The sequence below is a fragment of the Argiope bruennichi genome, chromosome 10 (assembly GCF_947563725.1).
Source record: "Argiope bruennichi chromosome 10, qqArgBrue1.1, whole genome shotgun sequence".
Classification (NCBI taxonomy): domain Eukaryota; kingdom Metazoa; phylum Arthropoda; class Arachnida; order Araneae; family Araneidae; genus Argiope; species Argiope bruennichi.
This window is the reverse complement of record NC_079160.1, coordinates 125,841,690-125,863,720: the sequence shown is the minus strand read 5'-3', so window position 1 is coordinate 125,863,720 and position 22,031 is coordinate 125,841,690. Positions and strand designations below refer to the sequence as shown.

Genomic DNA, 22,031 nt, shown 5'->3' with positions numbered 1-22,031 from the left:
TTTTATTTATTTTTTTTATTTCCACTTTTATTTAATTGCCAAAATGGAAATTTTTTAGCTTCGATTCCTTTGGAGTAATATTTTCACAGGATGCTGTGCATTTTACTTCTGCAATTCCATTATCACCCATTAGCCCGACCGGAAATGCCGCTAAATATGCAAAACTATCGAATAAACCTTCACCCCTCTAGATGCGCGCCAAGTTTTCTTGCTAAAGGTCCAAATCCCAGTAAACCTACAATGCAACATTGTTAGGGAATAATTTATTGAGCACAAATGCCCCATTCCCGTGTCCGCGTTACAACGGAAAGGAGTGCCGTAGCTTCTGAGGGTAAAGGCCCCCGAGTACCCGAGGGCAGAAGTTTGACTTCTAGCTCGAATGAAGATGACGCGACACTTGCTTATACTAGTACAACCTCTTTTTAAATGGGGGGGGGGGGAGGAACAACCATGCTCGAACCAGGATTCGAACCCGAGAAGCCTAGATCACGGGGTTAGACGGGCTAGGTTGCATCATTTGACGCAGTAAGCAATAAATTTCGATCCGTTGCATCTCCTGCGTTCAAAACTTTACATTTTTAAACTAACTACGGCGGATCCACTTTCTGCCGTTATATAGAAAATCAAGTAATTCGTAGCGGTTATCGATTGTAAAAATCTCCCAAACAAGCACCGTCTCTTTTAATACCATCTGTTGGCCGTATGGGTCATCTACACGTGTACGCTTTAGGAATATAATTAGTGCAAAAGTGTCACGATTCGGAAAATAGTGCAAAATTTTATTTTGAAAGTAAAGCTGCAAGAGAGGCCTTTATTTCCCTTTCTGCAGATAAATCGAGTGCCTGAACTAAGGTTTCCCCACTTAGAATGTGTTTAAATTGCTCGCACTCTCTGTAAATGAATTTTCACCAATTCAAGAATACAAACACAAATTTCAATGTAAAAAATGTTAATTTATTAGTTTAAAACTTAACATTAAAACATCTGTTGATCATATGAACAAAGAAATCGAATGAAGTCCTCATTTTTTGAAAAAATGGAGAAATCGATCAGTCGTTCTGCGTGGACCTTCCAAAATTCGAAACCCAGAACCCGATTCAGCCTGGGAGTCGCTCATGAAAGCAGAATTCTCCGAATCGTGAGATTCCCATCTTTTGAAACCATCCTCCGATTCCTCCAGCTGAAAATAAAAACAGTTTTATGGGAAAGCCTAAAAAGTATCCAGTACATTAAATACAACATCGCTCAAATAAAGATTTTCCTATTTCACACTGCAGCATTTTAGTTTGACTTGCCAGTTTATATGCCGCTTCTTTAAAAAGCAGATTCGGATGATTACCGCTTGCCAGTACTATCTGCGTGTATTGCTTTCAGCCAAGTGTATAGCCATTTTACAACTCTGAAGTTTTACAATATTTTGAACTATTGAATTCAGGAAGGAAGAGTTTAGACTAAATGTTAACTCGGCAGATAAAGCAATTTTTAACACTTTGCGAAATATTTACAGAAGCGATTTAATGGAATGTACTGAAATGCTGAATACTAATGACTGAAATAGGGTTTTTTGAATTTGTTTTGCACTATCCAAATTTTTTTAAAATAACATTTATCTGAACTTTAAGGAACGAGACGGCTTTTAGCACACAAAATTTCACCGAAAACGTTTTTGCAACAATATCTGCTTCCAATTGATGACCATTTTCCAAAATACACGAGAAAAGATTCCATACGTTTACTCCCAAAAAAATTACTCGGCACCGAAATTTTTTGTATGCCTTACAACTAGTAAATTTTAGTATCAATTGTGGGATCTTTAAATGTAATATTTTTTTAATTATTGCAAAAGATTGCTTCCAATTTTATACATTCGAGCCTTAAGTTTCTGTATAATAGAAACTTCCTTTACACTAGAATTACTGGACCAGTCATGACTAATCGATCTCGGTAAGTTGTAATTTTTATCCGAGCCCTTTTTCAAACACTAGAGCAAATGTGCATCGTGACCAATTTAAAACTGGTCTCAATGCGACAGAAAATTTTGATTGGACACAAATAATTAGTAATGGAATGATAGAACCGAGACCTTCACAAATTCCAGATGCAACGGAACAGCTTGCACAGCCATTTTGTTTTCAAGCTTTAGCATCTTCGACAAGCTTCATCGTAATGATTGCTGCGGAACCAATTTCTGAAGTCACAGAAATCGTAAAAAGCTTGAATATGACGAAGTCGTAGCATGGAAAGGTTTTAAGCAATACAGCGATTTTAATTGAACTTTTACTCGAATGCTCACCTTTCTGGTCTTCTTGCCAAACAAGGGATTGCCGAAATTAGATTGCTTTGACGGTTTCTTTCCGATATCGAGTTCGTCGCAGGAGCCATCCTCTTCGTCCTCAATCAACTTGCTGCTTCTGCGATGCAGGCCAGTGTTGCGGAAGCTGACGGCGACAGTTTCGCCCATTTTCGTCAATTTTTCTCTGCAACAGAAGAATTTGGGATAAGATAGTCGAACTTTTATTGCAATTTAAGAGAAACAAATGCAGCGCGATCTATTGCGTCTTCAAAAAACACTTTAAAGCAATAAAAATTAAGGTTGCGTTGTCAAAAATTGTTCCCAACTTGGATAACACGCTAAGAGCGATTCAAGGAGGAACATGTCGATTCCAAATCCACATCAGTTTAAAAATGTTCTGACGAAACGATACAATGGATACCACGATGCCTTGATGTATTCTTTAGTATACCGGATGCAAAAAAATAACTGACAAATTTATTCTCATAAAGACTATTTGGTTTCATGGTTTTCCCTCCAATTCAATAATCCCATCCATTTAAACTTCCCAATTTGGGGAGGGCCTCTGCTTAAGGTTCAATCAACAGTTCCTGAACAGAAATTCACTCAACACTTAAAATTCAAGCAGGTTTAATCAAAATAATGGAAGAGTTTGGGGGGAATCGGGTTTAAAGCAGATTTGATAACAATTGTGGACTTTGAAGGCCATGTATTTGGAATTTAAGAAATCCGGCATTTGAGCATTTTATACTTCCTAGTATAGTCAAGACTGTTTAAATACATCAAATAAAATGGTGTCCATGATGTTAACAATTTGACGGGTATTTACACTTTGTATACAAGATCATAGATCAAATTTCATTATCCAAGACTACGTTTTGGAATTAATACGTGCGATGGATTCGCTTGAAAATTTGATGCAGTTTTAGCATCTAAAGTGTAAACTAATTCATCCAGTTTTTACTACTGTTTTGCAGTTATAATATCCACTTGTATGAGGACAGGTAAAAGTTCGAGTTTCAGGTTTAAAGACTACAAATTCCACCTTTTGCTCAAAACTATGCGAATCTACTCTGGTCGCATTTACAGACAAATAACGTCAGAAACGTTTCCGGATTCAGTTGAGGTTAAATTCAGCTTAGAGATGGAGGCCATTACAGTATTTATGTACATGAAATATTCGAATCTAGGCAATTGTTGCAAGTTTCAGACAAGCTTCTGAAGGAGAACTTCATCGAATAAAAAATTAACATGGTAAAAATACGCACTCGCCAATCTATTTCTTTAATCCATTTGCATCAGAAGCGCGTATTTCAAAGAACTGTTGGCGATGAGAACGAATTTTTACTTTTCTATGTGAGGCGAACGGGTTAAGGTCTTTGACTGCCCTAAAAAACCTACATTTACTCAAGAATTCTTTATCCGATTCAATAGATGCAAGTTTGTTTTTTAATTTTAGTAGGTTATTAACCAAGAAAATACCAGTCACTTTAAATCTCGTGACAAATGCTATAAAATGCTTCTGTTCAATTATGTTGGTAGTTTTTGGCTCAAATTAAATTTTCCCAAAATTATGTTTTAACTGTAAAGAGATCAGATATTAGAAGTGAAACAGCGACATTTAGCAAGAATTTCTTCTATCTGCAATTTTAAAAGGATTAGCTTTACATAACAGTGCATCGGTGGTTTCTTTTCTTTTTTTTAAAATCCTAAAGCTCTAGTCTACGATTTCAGATATGATGACCGATTGAAAAAAGTAGGGGGAATCAAGTTTTAAAAAATCGTATTCGGTGGCGGCTGCTTCCTAAAAACGGTTCACTAAAGGCGTAGTGTGTGGTTTGGACCATTGGAAAATGGGTGCAGGTTTTATAATTGACAAAAAAGTTTTTAAATTCGGCATTACAAAGATTAATATTTCGAAAGAGTAGCGAGAAAAAAAATCTGAAGACTTCGAAGTATTTCAGACTAAAATAGACTGTCGAAAAAATCTAAAAGTTCTAACCTTTTTCTTCAGCAACCTCCTTTTAAGATGTTTTTATCGAGAAGCGAAAGATTTTGCTCAAATTTAAAATCATTTAGCTTTGCATTTTTGATTTTCTCTTGGCTTAAGCTATCATGGCATTCGCGACTCATTTAATCGGTCTTCACTAGTTAACGCAAGCCAAAAAGTCTCGCCCACCTTAATAGTCTCAACACGAGAAATCAATGCTTAAACTTTCTCTCCTACCCACCTCTTACCAGGGCGTAAAACTGGAGGTCGATTCGAAAAGCAAACGATGCAACAAAACAATAAGATGGATCGAACATTTTCCATTTTGATACTTTTCATTGATAATTCCGCTTTACATTTAAAATACAGGATTCAATAGTTGGCGTGGAGACGACTCGTTTGTATCAAATCTGGTGCAATATTTCTTCCGCAGGAAACGATACAGTTTTACATTTCGAGAGGACGGTGCCTACATTTATTGCAGCTTAAAACGTTTAAGAACGTATAGAATTTCATTCGAGAATTTTAACATCTTGCACCGTCTATCATAAATGTGTACCTTTCTGTAACATAATCTGTATTTAAGTTCCATTCCAATTCAATCCACTACCTTGGATTGTGGATTTCGCTAGTTTAATTCTATTGTCCCATTTTAAAGCAAGACAAGACCATTTCGAGACGGATCTTGTCGTTTTGAACCGCCATCAGACGATATGGATTGCGGAAGATGGTCTGTATACGTTTTCCATATTGAATCTAAAAATGGAAACTTCAAACAAATAGCGATATTTTATAGTGCTTATATTTGCTTTTACATCGATACTATTCGAGCACTATTATAAATTCAGTTTCATTGATTGTTCTAAACCAATACGCAAAAACAAATGCTTTAGGATCAAATGAGGCAGTTAATATCTGAATATTTAAATCGTTTTGTTTATAAATTAATAAGTGCGCGGAATGCAACGTTAAGGCGACCCCGACGTTAACGATGAAACGAAATTTTGCCATAATAAGTTAAACATTTTTCATGCCTAAAGTTGCTTTCCAATACTCCCTTTTCCAAGCTCCGTTCCAAATTACAGAAGATCACAGTTGATACGTTTAACATAATGAAACTCAAATCGGGTCGATCGCAGGCTTCTAATTTTAGCTCAATTTCTTTAAATATGAATTTCGGTTTTAAAAGCCTATAATATTAGCCTAAAAACATGAAAGAATTAAGAGTCGTGGAGTATAAATTACAGTGACGAAAAATGCAAACTGATCTAAACGATTATGTTCCAGTGTTTTGTACTGGAAATTGAGTTTTAAAACCAAACAATTTCAACTTCTCAAAAAAATGCGCGAAGTTGATAAAAACTCAAATGCGCAATGGAGGGCATTTCAGATTTTTGAATTCTACCGAGTCGATCTTTGAGAAAGCTTAATTTCCGTTTAAGAATTCGAGTCGAGTCAATGAATTGTTCCAAGACATTTCCATTGTAAAGTGTTTTATGTCGGAAAACTTATGAAATGGCGGAGTGCATTAAGGTAAACGCGAAGAATTCATATTTTTCAGAACAGAAGAGATTTTAGAAAGATGCGGCTTCTGTGACTAGTAACCTGCCCAAGGCACTGGCGTTTCCGTTCAAATTTAGCTCTGCATCCGTATTAACTAATTACAATTACCTGTTCTTTCTGCAGAAGAATGCGATGGCTACAATTAGCCCAACGAAAAGCACAGCTAGAACCACGCCGACAATCCAGCTGCTATCGTAAGGGCTCTGCGTGTAGGCTACTGCCACATCGCACCGATCCCCCATGTACGATGGAGGGCATCTGGAAGAAATTCAAAATCAAAGGATCAAAATCAGTTTAGAATAAAACCGCACCAGTTTTCAATACGACACTCGACTCCAACTTACTTGCAGAAATACCGGCCTCGAGCAACCACGCACTCGGCACCCGCGAGGCAGTAGTCATTTGGGCATGGCCGCTTGGTGGATTCTGTGGACAAAGCTGCCATGTTCAGTTCGCATCTGGTCTGTACAGGCAGGAAGTGATCGTCGCATCTGCAGACAAAACTACTCTTCGCTGGTAGGCAAATATGAGGACATCCACTGCTGGCGCAACGATTTGTTCCTATGACAGAACGGAGTTCACATGAGACAGTTTCATTACGACATTCGTTAAGATTTTCTTGTGGAAGATATTTGAAATTAACTTGCGAGAACGAACAATGGTTTTAGAACCAATTTTAAATTGTCTGACAATACCTCGCTTATCAGCATGTGTAACAAAATTACACTATAACCACTATTACTTTAGAAAATTAAAATTTATGGGATTTCTCATGGCAATACCTACCCAAATGAAATTTTTGGATTACACATGGAAACTCATTTTTAATGATGAAACATTTTTTTATAAACCAGCTTTTTTTGTATTATAATGAGAATTAGATGTTTTGAATTGAGGAAAATTCAATTCATGTTTATTTGTTCATGAAACTTAATTTCTGTTGCTACAATGCAAGGTAATGCTTCAGATATTGGGTATAATTAGTTTGTTTCCTACTAGATTTTGCCAGATATCCAATTTATAAGTAGCAAGCATATATTCCTACTATTAATTCGCAAGCTGTTGGCGCTTCAGACCAGCAGAACGTTTTAATTAGATACAGTTTAAACTGTTATAATTTGGATTATAAACTTGCGATTTTAATATTAGAAACCCTAATGTCAACTTAAATCGTGGACAAATTGAAAAGTCACTTTCTACTACGCATCATTTAATTGGCAACTTTAAAACAGACTATTACTCAATGAAATGTCACATTTAAAAGAGACGATTCGATAGCCGTTTCGTATGAGATCAGACGACTTAATATCGGAAATTGCATTTTATAATGGATCATTTTCTTAACGTTTGAAAAGTACGAAATATGCTGAACGAATATTGAATAGGACACAATCGAATCATTACTATTTGAAGAGAAACTACTTTATCTCAACTTGTATGACCATTCGATATCCAACAAACCAGTTGAAACTATGCTACGTCTATTTGCAGATTTGAAAGCACACGTCTCGAAATGCATTCAGTAAAATAGGCAATGAAAATCTTCACTTAAGGAAGTCTGATGAAGATCAATTAAGTGCATTCGTTTTCAAAATCTTTAAATTCCCTCTGCATATTTGACGCCCATTTCCCGAAAGAATTATTGTAATAGTATAACCGATACTTTCATATATCCATGAAGCAGAAAGTTACCTCGAGGTTGAGTCGCATTGTGTTCCACCAGCAAGACTTCTGCCTTAACACTTCCGTGATATACTTTGGTGCAGTTCTTGCCGTTATATTTCTCGCAGCGCATCAAGTTGCTCGTGGCCCAATCCGACAAGTACAGGTAGTCCTCGAACATTGTCATACTGAAGGGATGGCTTAAGCCTTTGAAGACAACTACTCTCCTGAAAAATAAATTATAGAAGTTTGTAAGCAGTTATGAAAACCGAACTTGCTAATATGCAACTACATTTTCCCCTTGTACATTGAGAATTATTGCGATGGATTGACTATCATCGATTCAACTGCAGTTATTCTGCACACCTTTAACATATCCAGGCTTGAAGTTTCCATGAAAAAATAGGCATGAACTTCAGAGAAAATAAGTCGTCTTACTAACTTAGTTTGGAGAATATTTGAGCCAAATATTTCAGATATTTCTGCTATTCCAAACTAGCATGTTCAAGACTTGGAAAGGAATATTTTTAACGATGCAAATATTAAATTTCTTAAATAAGTATTCGATGTGCACATCGTTCTGTAGCCTAAACATTTTATTTGAATAGTTTTACGATTTTCCGAAAACTCTTTCAATATCAGAAGCATAGCTCAAGAAATTTGAGTTTGCATCTTTCTCTGTATATACAGGCTATTTTGTGTTGACAAATTTAAGCCCTAACTCACCAATTTTGAAGGAAAGGAAAGAATCTATCAAACATTTTATCATAAAATAGTTTCAAAATATTTGGATTAAGAGAACCAGATGGAATATCAGTTCTATTCATTGTCCAAGTCTTGAGGATCTTAGGCGATAAAAGTTGGATTTAGTTTAGTTTGATTAGTTAAATTTTGAAAAATAAATGTCAGAATTTAGAGGAATATACAAGATTGTGTACTGTATTTTCCGAAATAAACATCTAGCATCCAGCTTTACCCCTTTTCCCTTAACAAAAGCTGGATAGTTAATCATCATAACAGCAAATCACAATAATCTCAATTATATGGTCTAACTCGGTTATGGAGCGACTGGCTGTAATTAAAAGAAGCATCGTAGCGTAGTTATATACTGAACGATTAAGATGGTATTAATGAGCTTTTCAAATCTGGTCAGTCTCCATTTAAGTGCACTGCAGAGAGGGGTATAGATTAGTTTCATAATGGTTAAAACGAGGAAACATTCAATTCAGGGGCAATTCATTCGAATTTAAATATTCTAGGATACACCTATGTTGAATCAATCTTTCCCTTTTTTGGTGTGTTTGAAAATGCTTCGAGGAATCCTTCATTACAACCAACCCACCTTCAGCTGAACAATTGCAAATTCGACCCCACAGAGAAATTAGTCTTCATTCTTATTACCTGAACTCGCCATTATTCGAAGGATGCCCATCTCAACCAATTGGCAAGTTTAATCGGGACAATAGGAGGAAACTATTTTTAACGAGTCCAGAAGATAATTCCTCCAGTCTTGGAGAAAAGTCAGAACGAAGTTAAAATCTCCAAAGAGAGCAGGTTTAATCGTATTTGAAAGAATTTCGATGCTTTAATTGCGATTTTCACTTTATAAAAACGACAGCGAGGCATAAAGGGCTCTACTATTTCATATTTGGGTATCTACCTAGAGTTAACTCAGGATAATTATTTCATCGAATAGAATTCCTCGATTCTTAACATGCGATTTCTTGACGTCGTACGGATTCCCCTCCCTCTGCACAAAATGGGTTACCTTTTCAAACCGTTGAAGTCTGCGCACTCCAGCACATGGCGTTTTGCATCTGTCCAGTAAACCATCTTCAAGATGTGATCAACCGTGACAGCCGATGGCCACATAATGTTTGACGAGACAATTATTTTTCGGTTGGATCCGTCCATCTCTGCTCTTTCCAGAAGGCCAGAACTCTCGGGGCTCAGTTCCCAGACAGTCCAGAACATCAGGCTGTGGGAAGGATACACAAATGAAAGCGATGGTATAAGATACGATGTAAATATATTTCAAAGTTAACTAATTCGAAGGAACACGTTTCAGAAAACAGTACAAATCTAAAGTTATGGGGTTTAAAACTGCCCAACCTTTTACTATACTTTTTATGCATAGAATATTTAATCGGCCTCGAGAAGTTAAAGTTACTCAGTTTAATATTTTACAGGTTTTTCATTCAGCTGATCATGCTATGCATCACTGGGAAATTCTGTAAGTAGGGGTTTTTATTTGTAGAACTCGTAAGTTTAGTTTAATTATAAACGAATTTGTTCATTAGTAAAACATTTTACGTTTTGTACTAATGAAAGCTTTGAAGTGGCATATACGCCCATCCTTTACGTAAAGAAAAACATTTCAATAAGTCCTTAATGTTTTAAATAATCGAAATTAACTCGTTTCCATTTTTATAATAAGTTCCATGCAACTAGGTTTATTTTTAAATTCTTTAAAATCGTGTGCCTCTAACAATTACTGCACGGATTTGCCTCCACGCTGTCAGTAAGTACCAGAAAGCGAAGAAATTTTGATTACCATGAAGTCCCCGAGAAGAATGCCATTTTAAAATACAAGACTTCTACGAAGTTCAGACCTTTTGTCTAAATGAATACGCAAGAGCTAGTGCACTTAAGTCGTTTCTCAAATTGCCAGAGAGATTGAGCCAATCGTTCTATATTCGCGTTTTAATCCCAAAATTCTCGGAATTCATTCGAGGGGAAAGGCTTTAGGCAACCCATTCAATTTTGCGTTTTTCGACAGATTCTACGTGAATCAAACGACACCACTGGTTTGGTATTTGGAAGTGTTCCGCTGTTTATAGAATTTTAAGTTTCAAATCAATTGACAAGTTTCCTTATAACATTTTCATTTCATAACATTTTGCAGCGCGGCCACCTTTGACGATACTTGGCTACGTACGCTATTCCTTATAAATCGCAATATTCAGTTTCCGTTTAAGTGACCGGCATAAATTCTTTAAGATTTATCAAGCGAATATAAATTGGCTTGAAAATGCTCTTAGCTTATGGAATTGACATCTAGAAAAGACAAATTGCAGCAATAAGTTTAGAAGTTTCCAGATGGCGAGATAAAACATAGTGCACTATTGAAAAAGTGTAAAATTTGTACATACAGTCGACTATATACATATACGGCATCTGCGAGAAACTAGCAACAGCCTCACTGACGACTCGACACAATCGTATACATTTCTTAAAAAGGCGTTCATTTTAAATATCTTTAAAATTAAAACATTCATTGAAGTGGAACATTTTTATCAGCATCGCATGTCGAGTCTATATCGATGCATGCATGCCAAATTTGCGTTGGGTTTGTTTTTTTTATACGTGACAGCTCTGGGACCCCTGAATATGTTGAGAAAACACTATGCAATTTCGTACACCTTAAAGGCATAACACAGTTCAAAAGTGGCAAATTTACTTTTCTGGAATTTAGTGTCGTTAATGTATACAAAAAGACGCAATTGCATTTTTAATCTATGCATGTTGAATACGAGCGACCGATAAAAAGTTATTTCCTTAAGCATAAAGAGTATTTATAAAACCAGTTTGCTCTCACCTTTCCAGAGGAGCTATATCAAAGCTGTTAATGTGAGGTGCTGCCTTTCTGATAACTGTAGCGCAGTACTTTCCCTCCCCAGTGCAACATACAATGCTTCCTTCATCGTCCGTGTAGTAGATATTCTCGGTGATCCAATCTCGTCTGAGATAGTGCGGTCTCACTAGAGTGTGCACAAGCACGCCATAATGGGTGTCGTTTTTCAACCAATTAATTGTTTTCTGAAAAATAAGACGATTAGACTCTTGTTTTAAAGATATTCCATCGGCACTAGGATCTGAAGGGAATAAAATGACAACTCTCCAAGGTTCCATTTCAACGTAGGTGCATTTAAAAAAACACAAGGTAATTATAGCAAAGAATAGAACAAAAACAAGACTGCATATTTATAGAGGAAGGCAATTTATTATACTTTAGTATTAATCGTGATTTGTGAGCAATTTTCTGTAGTTAGCGAAAATTAACCATGAAAGTTTGCTTCCTGTTATCCGGATTTGCATGCGATACGATGCTATTGAAACCGTTATCGATTAATCTTAATGGACTAGTATTGTTGTAATACTAAAGATTCGTCCCCCCCCCCATTTGAAATCAAAGTGTCCACAAACTATCATCCGAAACCGGTAGTTTCCCGACCCTACCGTGCAAGATTCACCTTCACTAAACAGATTTTGAAGTTGCCACTGCATAGGCGTTGAGTATTACGACAATTCCATTTCTTAAAGGAAAAGTAAACGACACTCGTAAGCGAATGAAATAACCAAGACGAAGCAACCAATGATTAAAAAAGTTTCGTTTCTAGATTAAAATCTTTAATATTCGAGTCATCTTCAGTATAACATATTGCACGCTCACCCTTCTTAATCTTCAAGTACTTAAGAAAAGGATAATCCGAATAGGTAGCATGTTCCCCAGAATAATCTTGACATTTGTATTCTCGATTCGATTTCATATTATAATAACCCTCCTGGTTCCCTTACACAAGCCCATTTTGGTATAAAACTCAATTTTGATCGCCGTTCTGAAAATGTCATCGCACTCTTCCAAGTGGGATCTCAACTATCCATATCGCATGAATGCGACGAAGTTCATGCGATAAAATTTCTCATATTCCAAAGAAGCTCACTTGATCTACGCGATTCGAAAGTACAGTAAATCCCACCTACCATCATTATCTTCATCCTCAGATTCTGGAAGTCATCCTAAATACAAATTGAATTTCAGCTCTTTAAAAAGCCGAGCACCCTGTGAATAAAGTGAAAAGATGACTATTTGAAAAAAAAAACGCGGAGTCTTTATTTACAGAAATTATAGATGCCGATATAAACCAGCTGAAAACCGAGAACTGGAAGTTGTTTATTATGTAGAATAAACCGTTACTACTAAATCTTTTATAGGACGATTCAGATTTCAAACGAGTTATCTTTTAAGGTCAATTTTGAAATAAAGAACTAGATTTCTGCCAAGCATCATGCGATTTTTGTTGTCGAGTTCCTTTACAAACTATGGCAATAGCGAGTTTTTTTTTTTTAACAAAAAATTTCATAGCATCCTTTCTGCTCAAACTTGGCATCTTCATTGGTTTGCAATTTTATTTAAATTGCATTGACCTCTGGATCTTCTCGCCCTCGTGTCATAAAATGTTTTCGACAAATGTAAAAATAAATAAAGCAATAACAAAGATCTTACTTTTTCCCAATCAGTCCAGTAAAAAGTTTCAACCTTTGAGTCCCAGTCCATGCCTCGCATATCTGCAGCCTCGGCAAGCCTTCGAGATTGTATTGTATACGGCCAGTTGAGATTCATTCCTCTGATTTCATCTGGCAGCATGAAAGTCAGGTATGCAGTGCCGCTGGCAGCCTTGCATCGCCTGTGATCATATTCGAGGATGTACCCTTCTGCACAAGAACACTTGAAGCCACCCTTGGTGTTGTTGCAGAAGTGGCTGCATCTTCCAGGAATGCTGCACTCGTCGGCATCTTCGCAGGCTAAACCGTCGTTTGAAAGAACGTATCCATCAAAACAAGAGCATTTGGAGCCTTGGGGCGTGCGTTGGCACCTGTGAGCACAACCTCCGTTGTTTCGAGTGCAAGATTGCACACAAAGTGGCCCTTCGTCCATCAGGTCCGCACAATCGTGTTCGTTATTGCACACTTGAGACCAGGAGATGCATTCTCCAGTCACGGGGCAGCTGTAGGCATCGCAAACTAAAAATTAATACCAATAGTTAATGGCATGTTTCACTTGTACCGACTACACACAATTAGAATAAAGATAAGTTTAGGAAAGGAAGAGAAGGTTGAGATTGGCTTAATGTTCCAATCTGAAGTCCGTTCAAGGATAAACGTAGGAGGAATGGGGAGATATCTAAATTTAATAAAGTCGAATTAAGTTTGAAAAATCTCGTCTCAACTACGATTTTAAAAACTACACTATCCAGATTCTAGAAACCCGCATGTTTTCTATATAAAGAAGCAATGTAAACGAGTCATTCATGGGTAATTTTACTTAGTACTGTAAAAATTTTAGGCAATATATGGGTATCTTTAATTTTAGGTGTATCTACTCTTTAAAAACTTAGACGTTGATTTGCAATCCAACCCTAGGGAAAGACAGTAGATGCCAGAAAGATTGCAATTTACTATGATCAACTACTGAATGAATTGCCGGATACCTGGAGTTTTAACATCTATTCATGCCACTGAGAGCGTCAGAATTGTTTAAGAAATATTAAATCCCTTTTCTTACCCCACCTATTGTATTAGTTTTAAACACTCCTAATGACTAGAAAGTAGGAAAGGCGAGTGTTAGTTCAGTCGAACAGCTGCGATATGGTTTAATATATCTCAAAAAGTTGCATTGCAGCTGCTTACCCGATGGGAGTGCAGGTTCTATTATATCAATGCAGTCCGAGGGCTCATCTGATCCGTCACCACAGTCATCATCCCCGTCGCAGATCCACCGCCTGGAGATGCACTTTGAGGTGTTGGTGCAGAAGTATTCTTCGGATGTGCATTCCACTGAAGCATTCGCTAGAAATTTAAACGTTGAATTATAATCTTATATTCGCTCAAGAAGTTTCCGTATGTATCTTTAACGGAAGTATGAAAATATCGGCCATTAAATCAAGTTTCAGTGCCGTTGTGCTCGATTGTTTTGTTCCGGAAGTTCAATTACAATCAAATTGAAGGATACATTCATTTGAAAATTTATAACTATTGAAATTCACTTTCGAATTGAGATTTTCCTTCGCCTCAAAATTCTGCTGGAGAGTGAGCGAGTTTGACAAAGAGGCCGAGTCAAGTCCTAGTACGCTAGTCAATGTCTGAAGATAGATGTGCATGTTCTGCTAGAGAATTAAGCTATTCAAAAGCAGCTGTTGGATTCTAAGGCGCAATAACTGAAATGTTAAACCATTTAATATGGGAAATTTGCGAGTACTTAAGAATTCCAAACTGTTCTTGCTACTGGAAAATTTGGATATTATTCCGAGAATGATGTTCCTATACTTACTACTTTCATAAAAATAGTCGATATCGCAACAAGCTGAAAAGTCGTACTCCGATAGTTTAGGCAGGGGGGTTATTTATGAATGCCGAAACTTCTGTACTATCAGAAGACTGCGATGTGTTCAGAGGAAGGCTTCTTGGAGCCCAGATCCGAAATAGAATGTACAAATTAAGCGATCAATTTATATTGGAACGATACCATACGCATGCTCAATATTAATTCCATCTGCAGGGAGAACGATTTGCTTCATTTGAGATGTTAAGATCAGACGTCATGCACAGCACGATATTCCACCATTTCTACACACAAGAGAAAAGTTCTGTAGACTATTCCAGCTTTGAAACCAAGCAACTTTCTTTTAAGAAATTATTCTTAAAGTGTATTATAAGTGCAATCAAACTACTTCCAAGTAAAGAAATTTGTACAAGACCTTTCAGAAAACAAACTTTAAAAAACAGCTTCAAATTTCTCTGGAGTGGGAGACTTTCCGATTTCTAGCTCAAAAAGTTAATGTTAGCAAAACCAAATAAAAAGCCGTGTCAAGATTTCTGGAAATTTTGGATTTACAAGGCTTTTTTTAATCTATTAAGACAATCAAGCTGCTCAGTTTTAAAAAAACCGATTTCGGTTTAAGAAGTTCGAATTTTCCCGATATATTTTATTCAGGACTTGAGAAAGACCTGAAGTCCTGAATTTTAGATGAATTGAGAAAACCTATGAACCGCAAAATCTTGTTAAAGCCATTTCGCATAAAGTCTATACCATTTACGTTTTCTACTTACTGCAATTCACTTCGTCTTCACCACGAAGGCAATCCTTGTATCCGTCACAAACTTCATGCGCGTAAATACAAGTCATCCCATCTTCGCAAGCAAAACGTCCCGCTTTACAAGTAGTATTTGCTTCTGGAAGAAGAAATAGAAATCCATTAGTGCAGATATATCTTAAATTGATCAAGTTGTAAACTTCAGAGAAAAATGGGAAAATGCGATGAATATAGCGTTGAAAGCTTTTGAATTAAGAACCTCGCAGTCGCCTTGTTTCGCAGTTCGATAAAGGCAGTTTCGATAAAGGTCTAATGCTCGAATAAGAATCGTATTACGTTTTAAGTATTTAATATACATGCAACAAGCTATGTCAAAGGAGTGGTGAAAGTTAATCCCGAAGTTTTTAATCTTTCTGGAAGAGGATTCAATTCATTGAATAGATGCTTATTAGGGATGCGATTCGAGTTGATATCTAGGCTGAATGAAAGATTCGAGATATTTCATCCGATTACCGTGATCATCTGATGTTTAGGAATAACGGTTTATTATCGGGCACGATAGGTGTAGCCTTAAAATTGAGATTGCTTACATCCATGAATCCATCTTCGTCTCCACTATAATACGATACGTTTCCATTATCGTCATTTTTTGAAATGAACACGAATTTGCGAGTCGAGGAATTTCATTCAACACCATTATCATAATTGTCAACGATTAATGTTTCTAAACATCCGACTAGCAGTAGGATTTTAAGTACTAATCTGGATGCAACTGAGGAAATCCCGATTACAAAGAAAATTCAACTTGCCGTGTTTCAATCACAAGACATCTTTGATAATACACATTCCATTATGCAAATGGACTGTTTAAGGAAAACAAGGCTTGCAACAGGGATTCAGAGGTTCTTCTTGCTTGTACAAGTTATTTAAAATTACAGTTTAAGTGTCAATTAAAATTTCTCTACTTTAAATTTAGTTCCGATCAAATTTATCCGAGTAATATACTAGTTTTAAACGAGCCATTATAGACGAGAGAAGATCAAAGTAGTCTTTAGTAGATACTTACGCGAGCAATTCATCTCGTCCGAGCCATCTTCACAGTCCATCCTCGAGTCGCACACCATAACCTGGTCGATGCACATGCCGTTTTTGCAAGCAAATTTTCCTGATCCGCATGTCTTCGTAGCTGAAAAGTCAGAATTTGGTTAAAATGAAAATCAAAACTAGCAAAGAGCATAACTCACTGTAATGACCGGTACTCCAGAAAAACATTTCCCATCATCGAGATTACTAGAAATGGAAATGTGGACAAAAATTCGGACTCGATCGGACTAGCCTTGGCTGAATAAACAGACGGCCAGCCACCCGATGCTAATGCATGTGTTCTGTTAATGTCAACCTTGATAGTCATGACGACCGATTCCAGTTAGATTCGTTTGCCCATACAAGTCGTATCTACATTAATATTTCAGTAACTTCATTTAAAAATTAGATTCCTCATTTTACAAGCATTGCAATTGCCAAGTACCAACGCAATGATGAAACTTTTGAAATTAATATAGCTTAACTCTTCGGAACTTGATGAATCAATTTAAAATTAATTTTGTTTCCATGCGTGTTCAGTTGGATTCAAAGAGCCGATTTCGAAAGCTACGGAGCGACTTTTAGAAACCGTTTATTACCATTTAAGGTTAGAAAGTCTTCTATAGAGCAACTACTCGTGTCATCAAGTGAGAAGCCTTTAAATTCGATTTGTTCTACAACTGTTTGGTGAAATGTTATTTGTAACCGATACGGAGAATGTCACCGCGTCAAGTGTCAGATTGGCAGCTCCAAATCATGTCGCAGGTATTCAAAGCTATAAGATAGCCGAAAGCTCGTAGATACGGATAGTTACGGTCCATATTTAGTACGTAATTGGGTAAATCAATGGGGAAAAAAGTGATTCATACATTGTGCTTCAATAGCTGTTAAAGGGTTCTACACAGCAAATGAAAATTCATAGACTTCCCGTTTTGTATTCATTCGTAATCAATCTACTCAAATGCATGCTCGAAGCAATGCATGAATTTCACTATTCGGTTTCTTTTTCCAATGAATTCAATTCTTGCACTACAGATGCATTTAATAGTCACCAGTGTAATAAATGGCTGACGCCGCAGAAGTTTCAAGCTAGGGGCCTTCGATTTCGTTATGAATCTATTGCAGCGCGCATTATATATTGGAATATAGTTTATAAATTCTTAAAATGTTCATTGAACTTCACAAACATGCAAAAAGAATTCACCGTTTTAGAGTAAAAAGCCAAATCCCAATGAGAATTTTCGAAACACGAGTGACTTAGAATATCTCGTTGATTAAGCAATCTATGGAAGGTTTAGTTACAAGTCGAGTGTTATGCAATTGTTAAAATTTAACAGAACACCAGCGAACGTCAAGAATATTGTATTTATCTATTTAAAAACAAATTTTCGGGAAACGCACTGCAATTCCTTTCATCGGTGCTGTCCATGCAGTCAGGAGCACCGTCGCAAGCCCATGATATGGGTATGCACTGGCCATGATCGCATCTTAGTTGCGTCTCTGCATCGCAGGTTGTCGCATGGCAATCCATCTCATCGCTGCCGTCTTTGCAATCATTCTCGCCGTCACATCTCCATAAAGTTGGAATGCACTCTCCGTTAAGGCAAGCTAGCTGCTTTGTAGTACAATTTTGGGGAGGCGCTATGAAAATACCAGACAAGATTAATATAAAGAAACTTTATGCAAAATGTAGAATACTATTTGAGAATCGCTTGGAAATCACCAAGCATTTTACTTACGGCAGCCTTTTTCGTCCGAGTTATCCCCACAATCGTCTCTTCCATCACATTTCCATGAAGACAAAATGCATCGACCATTTGCACATGCGAAGTCATTATTGGGGCATTTTGGGATTGTTCCTAAATGGAGCAGAAATTACACGAACTGCAGAACAGAATAGAAGTTTCATTTGTAAGCAGGTTTATTAAGAATTTGATTATACGAGTTCTCATCCCATGCAGTCGATATTAAAGTGTAACAACTGGAAATCTTCTAGTACAGGAATTACCTTTGGTTTCGAAAATTTCAATTATCAAGTGAATTTCATTTAGCCTCACTTGTCAAGTTTACGAGATGTTCTCGTTTGAAAACATTCAAAATGGTTATAGTTTACTACGTAGTATTCAAGTTCATTTTCATCGATTTGAAAACTCGTGAAGTTCATTCAAGCCGCAGAGACTAGATTTCGCGAACAAAACAATTTTTGGAACGCCTAAAGCAAAAGCTAATATTTTCCCAACCAAGACAGTCTTCAGATTCAGGCTAATTTCAAATCCTAGTGCTGCCATGCACACTTTAGCTACCGTTGTAGCCAACTTGAAGTTAACTTCTATTGTGCTTGAACACAATGGAATCCGTTTCTAGGCTCATTATTCTAATAAAAGCAATAGAAAATGTACAGTGATGAGAGCTTTGCTCAAACTTCATTAAATCTATCAATTTAAGCTTTAACCCGTTTAGGACCGATGAAAGGAGAATCATTCTTCCAATCCCACAGGCTTCAAGAATCTACTTATAGAACCGTGATCCCAGATACGAGATCATGGTTCCGAAAGCATTTCTTTCAGGAGAAAAATCCCACTGGAGTCTGAAGAACTGCGTCTTAAATAGGATAACTTTGGCTGCGAGAGGAGAATCGCGTGACCACATACGTGATCGCGGCCCTGAAAAGGTTAAAAGACTTAACACGAATTGTTTCCAACACCAGAAGTGTTCATTCGAAGAAACGCGATAGGTTAAAGTAGTCATTTTTGAACGTTAGTTTCGATCAGCCAAGTATTGGTATTGATAAAAGTTAACTTGTTTGCTTTTCTTTCACCCAATAGTACCTACCAAGTGTATTTTAACACTTACCCTCGCATGTCTCATCTGAACCATCGGGGCAATCCTTGATTCCGTCGCATACATAGTCTCTAGGTATACATTTTTCACTGCGGGGACATTGGAATTCAGTTGAAGGGCATTGTTTATCTGCAAATCACGCAGGACTTATTATGTTATTGCTATGCATATAATTTAAAATCACCGCAATAACGGAAAATTTTTACCTGAGCACGATTTTCCATCTTGAGATAATTGCACACCGAAAGGGCAAGCACATGTACGACCGCCAGGTGAAGTGAGGCACAGGAAACTACAACCGCCGTTGTTATTCGCACAATCCATACCTGCCATACGAGAACATTTAGTGAAACTCAACCCATGGAATATGAACACAATACACGGAAATAGAAAAATTGAATACCAAAGGATCTCCTCGACTTGGGCGATGTGGCATAAATGACCTTTCTGGACACTAATCCGCTTCTAACTCCCGGCAAGCTTATGGTATGGGAGTGCGATTCGTTGTGAGTTGCCAAGTGAAGAACGTGATACTTGGAATCCGTCCAGTACAAGAACTTATCGTTAATGGCAATAGACATGACATTCCCGATCTTCTCCCTCACAATCTTCGGTTCACTGAAAGATTGAATCGGGGTTTTTAGCATTCAATAGGAAATTTGATATTAAGTTTCAAAAATTAGAAAAGTGTTTAAGGCTCCGGCATAACATAGCCGGCTATGTTAAGGTCATCGTAGAAATATCGAAATTTAGGGAATACTCAGACTTGTTCTTTGACAGACTATCCCTAAAGATAAAAACAAAAATAAGGATTAAAATTGAGTAAACAGAGGATTGGAAAAGAGCTCCAACAAGAACTTTAGTTGTGCTTATGGAATAGTATGTAGTTTTAGGCCTTTGCCCCACAATTGAGGGTTATAAAATAAAAGTTTTTGCAATATGTCACAGCATAGGAAAGCCATATTGGACATTCAATATAAATTTAGAAAAATAGCAATAGAAATGGGTCTCCAAAATCGATTCCAAGATGCTTTTCAGTTAAAAATTGCAAGTCCTTATGATTATATAGCAAAACTTCTATCGAAGTGAACGTCCTAAAGATAACGATTCATCGATTTCAAGTCTAAAGAATCAATTCTTAAATTTCATATGGACGCAATTATATTCCTGCAAGGAAGACCTGCAGAGCACAAAATGAAAAATCAATTTTTCCCCTCACGCACACAGAAAATGTTTTAATGATTTGACATATGAAAAGATGCAATCCAAGTTACCTATTTGAATTGGTGTAATCTATAGATGAAATCGTCCCCATCCTCGGATCTGCCCAATAGAGAAGACCAGCCGAGGGGTGCACGGCGAGAGCTATTGGGAGTCCCACAGCAGCATTGAGAACTTTGCCATTCTTTCCATCCATGTCGAACATCCACACCGAAGGAGATCTCCCGATAGTAGGTACGAACATTCTCCTAAAAACAAAAGTTTAGTGTTCCAGGATAAATAAATTTCATGTTCAGCTCTCTGATGCACTTGCCATTTATACCGAGTATTTGCTTCCGGAGCACGACTTCAAAGCAGATTAATAAAATACAGTGACATACACCCTTTCCAATACACCCATTCATCCATCTTGGTTATTGTGACTTAGTTTTCCAAAAACCGAGATTTATACACGTTAAGTCTACAAAAAAAACCACGATTTTATTTGAAGATAAATTCGGAAGTAAATTTTGTATATTATTTCCTTAAAAATACCCATTCCATATCGTTCAGGACTTCTCGCTCCTCCCACTTCGTATGTAGACACTATTAAATCAGCCCAAATTGTAACACTTCCGAAAGCAATTTCACTATTAAGGGTGTCAAGAATAACGAAATTTGCAGAAAGATGAAATTATAGAATTTAAATTCTATTAGTCTAAAAAAGGCAAATTCTACAATTATTAGAAATGCTAAAATGTTAGCATAAAAATTATCCAAGTCAGACATTGGGTTTTTAAGAAGACGGAATTTCCTGGAAGCTTTGATATTATAAATTCCCCGTTAAATAAACGAGAGACTTAATGCTTATTCCCTTCAATTTTATTTAACAGCTGAATACATACTCAAAAATCCAATTGAGAGCAGATGTGATACAAGTAAAAACTTGTTCAAATAGGGATGCTTCCAGGTAGATAGGATGCGACGTCGCTATTTAACGAAGATTGTCGAATGAAAATCTCGAGTACAATAGGTATGGAGAGACTAATGCAATTAAGTGTCCCGTTCAAGAACATTTAAAATTAATATTAGTTCCACTGAGGCAAAACAAAAGGGGGAAATAAACTAGACTTGAAGAGATCGATATAAAAAAATGGACACTAGAGACAATAGTCCAGCGAGTATTTTTTACATTAAAATGCGTTTCTGGTAGATAAATTTCTCATCCATTTTGTAAAAGCTCCTCTTCGTACGTGCGAAGTTTGCACCAAATTCAGAATGTTATATACAGAAATAGTTTAATTATAAAAATCTCATTTTATGCCATTTCAAGTTAAATAAAAAAACTCAATGTGACCAATATAAAATTTTAAAAATTCAGAAGTAGCAGAAAGATTTCATTCGACTTTAGAGTGAAGGTTGCAAATTGCTAACAAAAATTTGATTCACTTGATATATAGTAGATTAAGAAATGGTGCATCATAAATGGTCAATTTAATACTTGGACTTAAAACTCCCTAATGCT

At 36.7% G+C, this 22,031-nt stretch overlaps 1 protein-coding gene across 1 annotated transcript in view; it reads right to left on the bottom strand.

Moving 5' to 3' along the window:
- Nucleotides 1-932: 932 nt before the first annotated feature.
- Nucleotides 933-22,031, bottom strand: part of LOC129988637 (low-density lipoprotein receptor-related protein 2-like) — a 43,688-nt gene continuing 22,589 nt past the window's right edge. The window contains exons 15-31 of the mRNA XM_056096906.1: nucleotides 20,581-20,775; nucleotides 19,710-19,924; nucleotides 19,513-19,632; nucleotides 19,319-19,435; nucleotides 18,205-18,324; nucleotides 17,867-18,106; nucleotides 16,449-16,568; nucleotides 15,399-15,521; nucleotides 13,980-14,138; nucleotides 12,796-13,313; nucleotides 11,107-11,327; nucleotides 9,277-9,486; nucleotides 7,539-7,735; nucleotides 6,191-6,407; nucleotides 5,955-6,104; nucleotides 2,294-2,477; nucleotides 933-1,180 (exon numbers count right to left, since the gene is read on the bottom strand). Coding sequence (XP_055952881.1) covers nucleotides 1,022-1,180; nucleotides 2,294-2,477; nucleotides 5,955-6,104; nucleotides 6,191-6,407; nucleotides 7,539-7,735; nucleotides 9,277-9,486; nucleotides 11,107-11,327; nucleotides 12,796-13,313; nucleotides 13,980-14,138; nucleotides 15,399-15,521; nucleotides 16,449-16,568; nucleotides 17,867-18,106; nucleotides 18,205-18,324; nucleotides 19,319-19,435; nucleotides 19,513-19,632; nucleotides 19,710-19,924; nucleotides 20,581-20,775 — 3,265 coding nt within the window. The 3' untranslated portion in view covers nucleotides 933-1,021. The remainder of the gene's footprint in view (nucleotides 1,181-2,293; nucleotides 2,478-5,954; nucleotides 6,105-6,190; nucleotides 6,408-7,538; nucleotides 7,736-9,276; nucleotides 9,487-11,106; nucleotides 11,328-12,795; nucleotides 13,314-13,979; nucleotides 14,139-15,398; nucleotides 15,522-16,448; nucleotides 16,569-17,866; nucleotides 18,107-18,204; nucleotides 18,325-19,318; nucleotides 19,436-19,512; nucleotides 19,633-19,709; nucleotides 19,925-20,580; nucleotides 20,776-22,031) is intronic.